Source organism: Nicotiana tomentosiformis, chromosome 5 (genome assembly GCF_000390325.3).
Source record: "Nicotiana tomentosiformis chromosome 5, ASM39032v3, whole genome shotgun sequence".
Classification (NCBI taxonomy): domain Eukaryota; kingdom Viridiplantae; phylum Streptophyta; class Magnoliopsida; order Solanales; family Solanaceae; genus Nicotiana; species Nicotiana tomentosiformis.
In genome coordinates this window covers 136190842-136203086 of record NC_090816.1, presented here as the reverse complement: position 1 = coordinate 136203086, position 12245 = coordinate 136190842, and the positions used below count along the sequence as shown (strand labels likewise).

At 34.7% G+C, this 12245-nt stretch overlaps 1 protein-coding gene and 1 long non-coding RNA gene across 2 annotated transcripts; both read left to right on the top strand.

Annotated features, from left to right (window-relative positions):
• Positions 1–6814: 6814 nt before the first annotated feature.
• On the top strand, positions 6815–7162 carry LOC104117588 (non-specific lipid-transfer protein P5-like). The gene has a single exon (XM_009628657.4). It carries the CDS (start codon positions 6815–6817, stop codon positions 7160–7162), a length of 348 nt encoding a protein of 115 aa, XP_009626952.3.
• A 2919-nt stretch (positions 7163–10081) lies between these two features.
• LOC104117578 (uncharacterized) lies at positions 10082–11213 on the top strand. The gene is made up of 2 exons (XR_691089.4): positions 10082–10511; positions 10993–11213. It is a non-coding gene; the product is annotated as an uncharacterized lncRNA (long non-coding RNA).
• Positions 11214–12245: the final 1032 nt, after the last annotated feature.

Genomic DNA, 12245 nt, shown 5'->3' with positions numbered 1-12245 from the left:
TGAATAGCTCTACACTCACTACAAAACACAGGCAAAAAATTTACAAAAATGGCCACTTACTCAATCTCTTTAGAAACATTTCTTATTTTGGCTTTGATAATTGTTCCTGATTATGGCCATTCTAGATCTTTAATCCACATTGAAGATTATAGTCCCCCAAGAGCAAGTCATTGTCTTAGCAATAAAGATCAAGAACAAAAAGAGAGTGAAGAATTCTATGTTTGCCCACCCCATGGACTTGTTAATGATTTTAGCACGCCAAAACAAGGGGCAGAGATCAACGATTACCCACCCACGAGACCAATGCATGATCTTGCAATTGATTATGGTGTGACAAAACAAGGTATAGAGATCAATGATGCACCAATGCAAGGATAAATTAATCATCTATTTTGGTAAATTTTGTAGATGTATCTGCAATCATGATTGCACTGTGAGAAGTTGGTGAATTTCAATTTAAATTAATAGCAAAAAATTTGCTTAAAAAATCTGCTTCTTGATTACATGCATGTTTTAGTAGTCTTGATCATAATGAATATCGAGTTATGTTGTTTATTCTTCGTAATTTAAATCAGGATTATGAAGTCATCAAATAAGTAATTTGGTAAATACGTGAAAATGAATCAAACCAAAGATTGAATCAAATTAGAACATTGTATTTTTTTATTTAAGAATGCTCAATAATGACATGTGAACACAAACTATAAATAGAACCGTTGTCTTTCTCTCTAAATTTTCTGTTTCCCATCTGGTGTTTGGTACTTGTATTGAGACCCGACTAAATTCAGATTTCGCGTCGTGAAGTCCCATATTTAGAATAGAGCGATTCCTAACAAAAGCGACTTTATACCAGGCTCGAACCTACTTACTACTCAATTACAACCCTTATTAGCCTCAGATCTATTTATTTTCTGTTCATCATTCTATCATTCAATTTTGATCACTTTGGTTGCTAGTGCCTTATTCTCGATCCCTTCGTAAATTTTAGCATCTGTAATTTGTTTGATAAGTTGTTAATGAAACGCTTTGTATAAACATAACATTAAGAGATTTAGGGGACAATTTTTAAAAGATTAATATCTAATAAATCACCAACATTTGATATATCCTTTTCCGAAAAGTTGCAAATGATAATATTTTACACAAATACAATATCGAAATCCCAAAAACCAATATTCTGTGAGAGGTAGAGCTAGCCTATAGTGCGCGAATTCGGCCGAACCCTTTGCTTAAGTATTTATATTAGGAACTTCATTAAATATGTATAAATATTTAATTTTGAATATTCCATTAACTAAGATTAGCTATGGCATCAATGACTATCCGTGGTAAATTCAAAACCCATCCACGAGAAATAAACCAAAATGCAGCTAAAATGGTTATTGGACCATAATTAATGAAGTTTTCCTATATCTTTCTCAAGTAAGAATAATGAAGGTTAAAAATGAGTTAAGAGTCCATTTATGTCAAAGTAATCTAAAGTAAACAGAAAATTGCATCACTCAAATAGGATCGTAAATGTATCTAAGATTATTGTATTTTGGGTGATTTGCATAATCTCAAATGATCTATCACATTAATCAGATTCATCACTACTTCAACTATATAAACACAGCAACAGTCTAATGGCTCTGCATTCACTACTGAAAACATAGGCAAGCACTAAAATAATGGCTCGTTACTCAATCTCTTTAACAATATTTCTTTCTTTGGCTTTGATAATTGTCCCCGATCATATTATACCAAAAACTCTAGCTACGAGTCGATCCATTGATGATCAACATGTCGATGATTATGGACCCCCCAGAGCGAGTCATGGTCCAAAACGAGGGGTAGAGATCAATAAGAATAGGGCATAGATATGGTCAGAGGCGGAGCTAGGATTTGTAGTGTGTGGTTCTAAATTTTAAAATAAAACATCGCTTTCAGCGAGAATCGAACCCTCATCTTTTCCAGCGAACCCACAGCTCTTACCGTTGAATCAAGACCCCTTTTGTAACTGGGTTCAGCAGTATATATGTGTTAGGATCGGGAACCCGGGTAGTGCAAAATTTAGCCAAACAACGGTATAATGACAATAACAAAGACAATGAAAGTTGATAACAACGACAATTAAAGTAGATAAAGAAGACACAAATTTAACGTGGTTCGGTCAAAGTGACCTACGTCCACAAGCGGAGAGGAGCAATTTACTATAACAATAAGAGTACAAAAGAGAGTACAAAATTAGAGTAAACACTCTAATTAATCCCAAATACCCTAAGAGAATAACCTCACAAGATCACTCCAAAGAAAGGGTTCACACAAGTGCTTCCCAACACTTAACTCTCATACAAAACACTCTTAATAAAGGAAGAAAGGAAGAAACAAGAATTGAAGACAAGTCTTGTTGGTGTGTCTAAAATGAACTAATAGCCTTTCCTTTTATAGGCAAAAAGTCTTGACCTCTTAGGTGTAAAAGAAGAGATACAACTTGTGCAAATGATGTCCAACACACAATGCAATATTTTTGGGTCCCAAAGAATATTGCCAACAAAGTCTACACTTTGCAAAGATGCTTATGCTTATGTGAGATAGACTCCATTTGACAAAATAATGGCCATATTACAAATCTCCACCTTGGCCTAATTTTGGATGATATAGTAAATTTGCTCCACCTTCTCCGCAAAAGCCCCAATGGGCATATGTCAAAATTTAATGCCATCAAAATCAGATAAATTGTCTGATACCGAAACTGTAGTAGGGCCTATAACAGTGGATCCCAATAAAGTATACAACGAACCAGATCTGTGTGCTTTCATGATCACACGAGCACCTTGAAAAATTTTCAGAACTCCACCTTCACCAGTGAATTTGCACCCAAGGGATTCTAAAGTGCCCAAAGATATGAGATTTTTCTTCAACTCAGGAACATATCTAACATCAGTGAGAGTTTTCAGCACATTATCGTGCATTCTGACCCGAATTGTACCTTTGCCAATAACGTTACAAGTAACATTGTTACCCAATTGGACAACTCCACCTGCAACTGAATCATATGTAGAAAATAAGTCCCTTCTAGGACACATATGATATGAACAATCGGAATCTAAAATCCACTCATTGTCTAATCTGAAACTAGTTTCAGTTGCTAAAAATATAGTTCCCTCAATCTCATCAGTTGCTACACTAGCTTCGGCGGTGTCAGTATTTTTGTGCTCATTTTTTCTTTCTTTGTACTTTTCTTTATTTTTCAGTTTATAGCATTCAGAGATAATGTGACCTTTCTTATGACAATAGCGACACTCTAAATTATTATATCTGGAATTGGAGTCGGATTTGCCCCTAACAAACAAGCCAACTTCCGCTTGAGTTCCACTAGCTTCCCCAGTAATATCACTATCTATCTGTTCTTTTGATTTTAAGATAGATTTAATATCCTTATAAGAGATATTATCCTTTGCATAAAGCATAGTATCTCTTATATGCTTAAAAGATAGGGGTAGAGAACAAAGCAGTAACACGACTTGATCCTCATCTTTAATTTCAGCATCTATATTACTCAAATCCAAAAGAATGGAATCAAAGGTGTCAAGATGAGAGAGAATAGAGGTACATTCACCCATACGAATTGTATAAAGCTTCTGCTTCAGGTAAAGTCTATTTTCTACCATCCTCTTCATATATAAGGTTTTCAATTTTTCCCACATGCCTTTAGCTGTGGTTTCTACAGAAACTTCACGTAAAACCTCATTTGAGAGATTTAAAATGATACATGCTTTTGCCTTTTTGTCTATGACGGCAAACTCCTCGTCCGTCATTTTATCCGGCTTCTTCTCCTTTCCTTGCAACGCCAAGTCTAAGCCATCCTGAATTAGGATAGCTTCCATCTTTAATTGCCATATTACGAAGTTTGCTCTTCGGTCAAATTTCTCAACATAGGTCTTTGTTAGAGTCATTTTGGCTATTGAAACTAATTCGGTTAGATCCGGCTCTGATACCAATTTGTTAGGATCGGGAACCCGGGTAGTGCGGAATTTAGCCAAACAACGATATAATGACAATAACAAAGACAATGAAAGTTGATAACAACGACAATTAAAGTAGATAAAGAAGACACAAATTTAACGGGGTTCGGTCAAAGTAACCTACGTCCACAAGCGGAGAGGAGCAATTTACTATAACAATAAGAGTACAAAAGAGAGTACAAAATTAAAGTAAACACTCTAATTAATCCCAAATACCCTAAGAGAATAACCTCACAAGATCACTCCAAAGAAAGGGTTCACACAAGTGCTTCCCAACACTTAACTCTCATACAAAACACTCTTAATAAAGGAAGAAAGGAAGAAACAAGAAATGAAGACAAGTCTTGTTGGTGTGTCTAAAATGAACTAATAGCCTTTCCTTTTATAGGCAAAAAGTCTTGACCTCTTAGGTGTAAAAGAAGAGATACAACTTGTGCAAATGATGTCCAACACACAATGCAATATTTTTGGGTCCCAAAGAATATTGCCAACAAAGTCTACACTTTGCAAAGATGCTTATACTTATGTGAGATGGACTCCATTTGACAAAATAATGGCCATATTATAATATGTATATAGATTTAGTATATATTTTAAATACAAATACAGGATTCCGGAAAAAGTCACTGAATTCGCCCGAACCCGCACCCACTACTATAGCTCCGCCCCTGGATATGGTATTGGTCTTAGTACACCAAAACAAGGAGCAAAGGTCGACGATTATTCACCTGCAAGACCAGAACATGATTCTACAAATTATCATGATGCACCAAAACAAGTTGTGAAGATCAACGATTACCCATCCACAAGACAATGGCATAGATTTACCAATTGTATTGGTGCACCAAAAGGGTCGGGGGTCAACGACTCTCCACCAACAATACCAGGGCATAATCCTGGTATTGGTCATGCTGATGCACCACCAAAACAAAGGGTAGAGATCACCGATTATCTGTTCATAACACAAGGACATAGATTTACCAATTTTATTGGTGCACCAAAAGGGTCGGGGGTTAACGACTCTCCACCAACAATATCAAGGCATAGTCCTGGTATAGGTCATAGTGATGCACCACCAAAACAAAGGGTAGAGATCATCGATTATCTGTCCACAACACAAGGGCATAGATTTACCAATTATATTGGTGCACCAAAAGGATCGGGGGTCAACGACTCTCCACCAACAATAGTTGGGCATAGTCCTGGTATTGGTCATGGTGATGCACCACCAAAATAAAGGGTAGAGATCACCGATTATCTGTCCATAACACAAGGGCCTAGATTTACCAATTTTATTGGTGCACCAAAAGGGTCGGGGGTCAACTACTCTCCACCAACAATATCAAGGCATAGTCCTGATATTGGTCATGGTGATGCACCACCAAAACAAAGGGTAGATATCATCGATTATCTGTCCACATCACAAGGGCATAGATTTATCAATTGTATTGGTGCACCAAAAGGGTCGGGGGTCGACTCTCCACCAATAATAGTAGGGCATAGTCCCGGTATTGGTCATGGTTATGCACCACCAAAACAAAGGGTAGAGATCACCGATTATCTGTCCACATCACAAGGGCATAGAATTACTAATTGTATTGGTGCACCAAAAGAGCCGGGAGTCAACTACTCTCCACCAACAATACCAGCGCATAGTCCTGGTATTGGTCATGGTGATGCACCACCAAAACAAGGGGTAGATATCACTCCGTCCACAACACAAGGGCATAGATTTACCAATTGTATTGGTGCACCAGAAGGGTCGGGGGTCAACGACTATCCACCAACAATACCAGGGCATAGTCCTGGTATTGGTCATGGTGATGCACCACCAAAATAAGGGGTAGATATCACTCCGTCCACAACACAAGGGCATAAATGTACCAATTGTATTGGTGCACCAAAAGGGTCGGGGCAGTGGCGGAGCCACCTTATAGGAAGGGGTGTCATTTGACACCCCTTCACAAAAAATATACACTGTGTAGGTAGGAAAAAGAATAAATTATATGTATATATATACTATGTTTTGACTCTCCTTAATTTTCTAGTATGTTTATTTTTATATATTTTGACACTTCTTAACCAAAATTTTAGCTCCGGCATTGATCGGGGGTCAACGACTCTCCACCAACAATACCAGAGCATAGTGATACACCACCAAAAAAGGGGTATAGAAATCAATGATTATCCAGCACTGCATCGATCGGTTAGGACATAGTCCTATAATTTCAATTAAAAATAATAGCAATATTTGGTTTTGATCACAAAAGTTTCCATTAATCTTGATCCTGATGATTGATTTAGTGGGGTTGCTCATGGTTCGATTGGAGTCAAGGTAATGAAAAAGATCATACCAACTAATTAAGTAATTTTGCTAGCTAAATATATAAAATGAATCAAACTAAATATATATTGAGTTTTATCGATTTCAGTTCAAAGTGGTTTTTCTTTTTCCAGGGTAAGACTGAATATTTTTTCCAATAAGAGGGAAAAAGATCAATTATACTTAAACATAGCATGATCATTTGCTTGAAAATAAAGAAACAAGTTTTCAAGTGGATTACACATGTTCTATGCTACTATAAGATAGTCCAAATGTTCACATTATTAACAATTACATGCTCACATGTAAAATCCAACCCTTTTCACCTATAACTCTTTTTAATTAAGTTGCATTTTTCATGCATGCACTTCTCATACTCACACTTTTGCTCAAGAACTTTAAGCTAAAATTTCTACTATAAAAATATACACAAATCTTAAATTTTCCATCACAAATTTATTAATTTCAATCAAAAATAACAAATATGGGTCGTTCAATTTTTGTTTTCGGGTTCGTGGTTTTAGCTCTAATTATTGCAATTAGTTCTGTTAATGGCAATGAATGTCCAAATACCATTGTTAAGCTTTTGCCATGCAAGGGGTTTTTAATGGGAAAAGGTGATATTAGTGTTCCTTGTTGCAATGGTGTTAAGGGATTAATGAAAATATTAGCTACTAATGATAATGATTTGAAGCTTAAAAATGTATGTGAATGTCTCAAGAAAGAAGCTTTGTCTATTGGAGTAGTTCAAGAGAGAGCTGAGCAAATTCCTCACCTTTGCAATATTAATATTTCTCTTCCTATTGGTCCCAATGTCGATTGCAAAACGTAATCTCTCTCTCTCTCTCTCTCTCTCTCTCTCTCTCTCTCTCTCTCTCTCTCTCTCTCTCTCTCTCTCTCTCTCTCTCTCTCTCTCTCTCTCTCTCCTCTTAATTCTTGCTCACTTTTGATTTTACACATGATTGGCCAATTAAATGAGCGGATTGAATTTCTTTGGATCCAGATAAGCGGGCTACATTAAAAATAATGTTAGGTTACACTCAAAATTTACTAAATTTACTTGGGTCAAGTTGGATAAATAATGGTTCCTCACTCAACCATTTCCAACCAAAAGGTTGTGAGTTCGAGTCACCCCAAGAGCAAGGTGGGGAGTTCTTGGAGGGAAGGATGCCGAGGGTCATTTGGAAACAGTCTCTCTATCCCATGGTAGGGGTAAGGTCTGCGTACACACTACCCTCCCCAGACCCCACTAGTGGGATTATATTGGGTTGTTGTTGTTGGTGTTGTTGTCACTCAACCCGTACGTCCAACTCAAAAATTATTTATGATTTGATTAATTGTCTAATCAAACCAACCATTACTTTTTCTTTTATTTATATTGTTTATATCTAACCAATCGTACCTATAGCCTGTTTGGCCAAGCTTCTCCAATCCTAGCATTACTTTTTTTTTCAAAAAAATACTTTTTTTTTCAAATTTGAGGTGTTTGGCCAAGCTTTTGGAAGAAAAAAAGTGTTTTTGAGGAGAAACAGAAAATTAAAAAATGTAGCTTCTCTCCAAAAGCACTTTTGAGAAAAAAATCCACTTAGAATCAGTTTTTAAAAGCTTTGCCAAACACTAATTGCTACTCAGAAGTCTTTTCAAATTAATTAGTCAAACACAAACTGTTTCTCACCAAAAGTACTTTTGAGAAAAGCACTTTTGAAAAAAATACTTCTTAAAATAAGCTGATTTTTACAGCTTGGCCAAACATGCTATTAAACTTTTTCTCTATTTTGACAATTTTTATGGGCCAATTTGAGTTACATAGACTACCCAACTTGGCACAAACTCTTAGATGGGCTAATTCAAGTTATGCTCAAATTAACCCGTCAATGAATATATGTCCCGTTTAACTCGCCCAATTTTGATAGGTTGGATGGACTATACTTGAAATATATATATATTAGTCGCTCCCTTGAGTAATAGCTAATATAATGTATATACAAAATATACATATTATATACACTTTCCGGCTAGCGAATGTAATTAATTTTTATCGACCGACCAATTTTATATTTTGCGCATTATACTTTCCTGTGCTAAATTTGACACCCTACAAGTGTTTGATCTTGAACTTGATTGCTTGTGTAGACTAAAGGCTTCATCGGCATCAACTCAAGGCTTCAAGCTGAACAAATACAGGAATACAGGAATCATGTCTTTCAAGAGACCAATTCCTAATCATGACAACCATTCAATTCACCACAAGAAACCTCTTGTTATTGTCCCATGAAGGTGAAATTTCATGGCTATATTATAAATAGTTTACTATGTATTCTTCGGAATCTTTACATAAATAGCCAGTCTGATTCACTGTTTATATTTTCTGACTGGTGTACATAAATTATACATATACTATACATGAATTATACATATATTATACGTCTAACATTAGTTGCTGGCATTTTTTATTTTATGCAGTTGAGTGAGCAGCTATTTAGATTAATTCTTACTATTCTTCTAGTTTAGACTATATGTAAATTATTTTCCAGTTCAATAATACTTTACTAATATACTTATTGGTTTGTTTTGGAAAATGCAGTATTATATCTTCATCAAGTGGAACGCACTAAGAAGCATGTGGGCATTTCTTTAGCACACATAAAGCTTGTATTATGGTTGAATATGTATGTTATGCTCAAATGATTTAAATAAAATAATCATATTTACTTTATGTAAATCCAAGTCTACAATTTAATCAAAGTAACATAAATGTCTTACCACCAAAGGGTGCAGGATGTATACCATCCCTTCATTCTTAACTTAAGATCTCGATTTCGAGCCACGGAGAAATCTAAATAAAATATGTTTCACTTCCTTTAATAGGACCTACGCGATGATAATATTTAAGAATTTTGGTGCTTAGAACCAATAAAAGACTTTTTAATTCCAATGGACGGCAAGTTAATGGGTGTCAAATCCAATTCTATAGTTAATGATTTGTGTGAATATTCAACAAAATTATAATATCCCCTTGCCAAATCCTTGATTATATGTCTTCCAATATCCACTACTTGCAGTATTCCACAATCTTTAGTGCTTTCACTTGATTCCACACCTAAGTTTGTATATTATCTTCTTGTTTTTGTGTTTTTAATAAACAAAAATAGCAAGTTGAGATTGAAATAATTTTTCACATTATATTGAAGGCCAGTCTTGAGCAAAGGTCACGGGTTCGAGCCGTAGAATTAACCACTAATGCTTGCATCAAATGTAGGCAGTGGCGGAGCCACCTTATAGAAAGGGGTGTCAAATGACACCCCTTTGCGGAAAAAATACACTGTATAGGTAGGTAAAAAAATAAATTATATGTATATATACTATGTATTGACTCCTCTTATTTTCCTGGTATGTTTACTTTTATGTATTTTGACACCCCTTAACAAAAATTCTGGCTCCGCCACTGAAGGTAGGCTGCATACATTATACCTACTTGGAGCGTGATCCTTTTCAAGAACATGTGTGAATACGTTATGCTTTGTGTGGTTGTGCATTAAATGTTTTTCTTACATATACATACATAATCGTAAAAAATGAATCAGGTGAATTAGAGAACTCGCCTTAGATCCAACCCCTCCCCCTCCCCCTCCCCCACCAAAAATAAAAAGAAATGGTAATCATGATCTCTAGAAAATGTTGAACACCACTCCAATATTGACAGTAAAAGAGTCCATGCATTTATATAATTAGCCCACAAAATAATTCACTTGAACACCATATATCCAAAACCAACAAAGCAACCAAAAAATCTTTAATTATTTAGAATATTTTCAAAGTATGGGGATGAAAAAATCAATGATATGGTCACTAATGGTTCTAGGAATAGTAGGATTTGTGACTATGCAAAATACTAATATTCCTATGAAATCATTGATTTGTTATCAAGCCCAAGATTTATTATCACCATGTCAACCATTTTTATTGGGTTGTAGAAAAACTATTACAGAAGAATGTTGTCAAGGTTCTCAAACTTTGGCTAGTCTTGTAAAAAATAGTACAATTGATGATATTAAAGAATTATGTAAGTGTCTTCAGAAAACTGGGAATTCTTCTGTTATTGATGTTAAAAAAGGAAGAAAACTTTTCAAGGTTTGTAAGATCAAGAGAGTTCCTATTGGTCCACAAGTGGATTGTGACAGGTAAATTTTATTCTCCATTATTTTCTATTTTATGTTGATCCTCTTCATTTTTTTCCTTTTAATAAGCTAACCTTTTGGTTTCGACGATGAAAACAAAAAGTATTAAGTTTTCAAGTTAATTATTAGGGTCATTTGAGTCTATTATTTTTTTTATAACCATTCGGTATCTGAAACTTACTGATCTGATTAATTTGAATTTACGACGCATAAGATTCATTAAAGATGAAGCGCTCTCAACCAAATTTTTTTCATTTTTAAGGCGCGAACTTGAGACTTTTGTGTAAAGGTGGAGGGATTCTATCTATATCATCACAACTCTTGATAATAAACTTGAATCGGTACATAACCAATTATCATGCGATTTTATCATGTTTTGTGATTAGTAATTATAATTGAAAGCCAAGAGGTTTCTCTATTATTCTCTGTTTCAACTAAGAGTTTTTTTCAATTCAATTGCAAGTTTTTTTTTGGATATATGCAGTATTTGACAATATGGACTGGCAAAGAAGCTTCACTGTTTGAAATTTGAGAAGAAAGTCAGCCAAGCTAAGAAACTACTACTATTACTTATTGAAATGTATTTCAATTTCATTCCTACTCTTGCTTTAGCTTAAGTGTACTGGTACCAATCTCAATTGACTTAAGTTTGGTAAAAAAGACTCTTGTTACCAGTGCTATGAAATGAAACAAATATTATCAGTATCTCTTAAATTTTCATATATTGATCATTATTATTTATTTTAGGTTTATAATACTTCTTTTCACATACGGACCTAAGTCATCTAAAAAGTTTAACATGTCAGGTAAAACACGTGCCTTCACTTGCGAACTTGATTCTTTGATTAAGTGCTTGTGAGATTCAAACCTTAGATTTTTGTCTACTCTGATACTACGTGAAAAAATTTGACATGCCAAGGACTGCGTAGTGTGTTCGCAAGAGTTAAGGGAGAATTAAAATGGATTTCTCCTTTATATGGATCACCAAATAGACTTTAGTTGGTATATGACTTTAATTTTATCATATTATGACTCCATCCATGGACAGAGGCGGAGCCACAATGTCGGTTGCGAGTTCAGCCGAACTCAGTTGTTTTGGTTCAAATCATGTATTTGTCTTAAAATTTATATTAAATATGTACAAATTATTAATTTAGAACCCAGTAACTTAAAATAATTAAGATCCTGAACCCATAAGCTTGAAATCCTGACTTTGCATCTGTCATGAATGCTTTTGAATTAGCAATACTTAAAATTTGCCACCATTATAATGTATATTTTAAGAAAATCCATTCACCAAGTCATGCAGAAAATGTCAATAAAGTGAAAAGGAAATGCAAGTGGATTTATACTTACTTAGGCTTAGATAAGCTTTGAATTTTTTATTTTTCGTACACTACTCAACTTTGTAAAGTTTTACCTATATTTTTTGTATTCTTAAACCTTACGTTAACCACAAAATTTTTAAAAAATAGATGAAACACCGGTTTAGGTATCACCTTAAAATCCGATTGAAATTCTGTATAATGTATTCGTAGTTGAAAATCTTAAGGGTATAAATCTAAATTCGCACTCACTGTAGCAAAAGAATAGTAACTTAGTAAATCGAGTGATATTTTGCATCTGCTTTGACAGAAGCGGATCCAATATTCGAATATTATGGATTCGAGTTTGAGATTCTACCACAATTCATTTAATTTATTATGCTCGAAATATATTGTCTGTACTTATTTAGTA

What these genes read in the sequence shown, in the direction of transcription:
- LOC104117588 (XM_009628657.4), top strand. Translation starts at nt 6,815, where the DNA reads ATGGGTCGTTCAATTTTTGTTTTCGGGTTCGTGGTTTTAGCTCTAATT.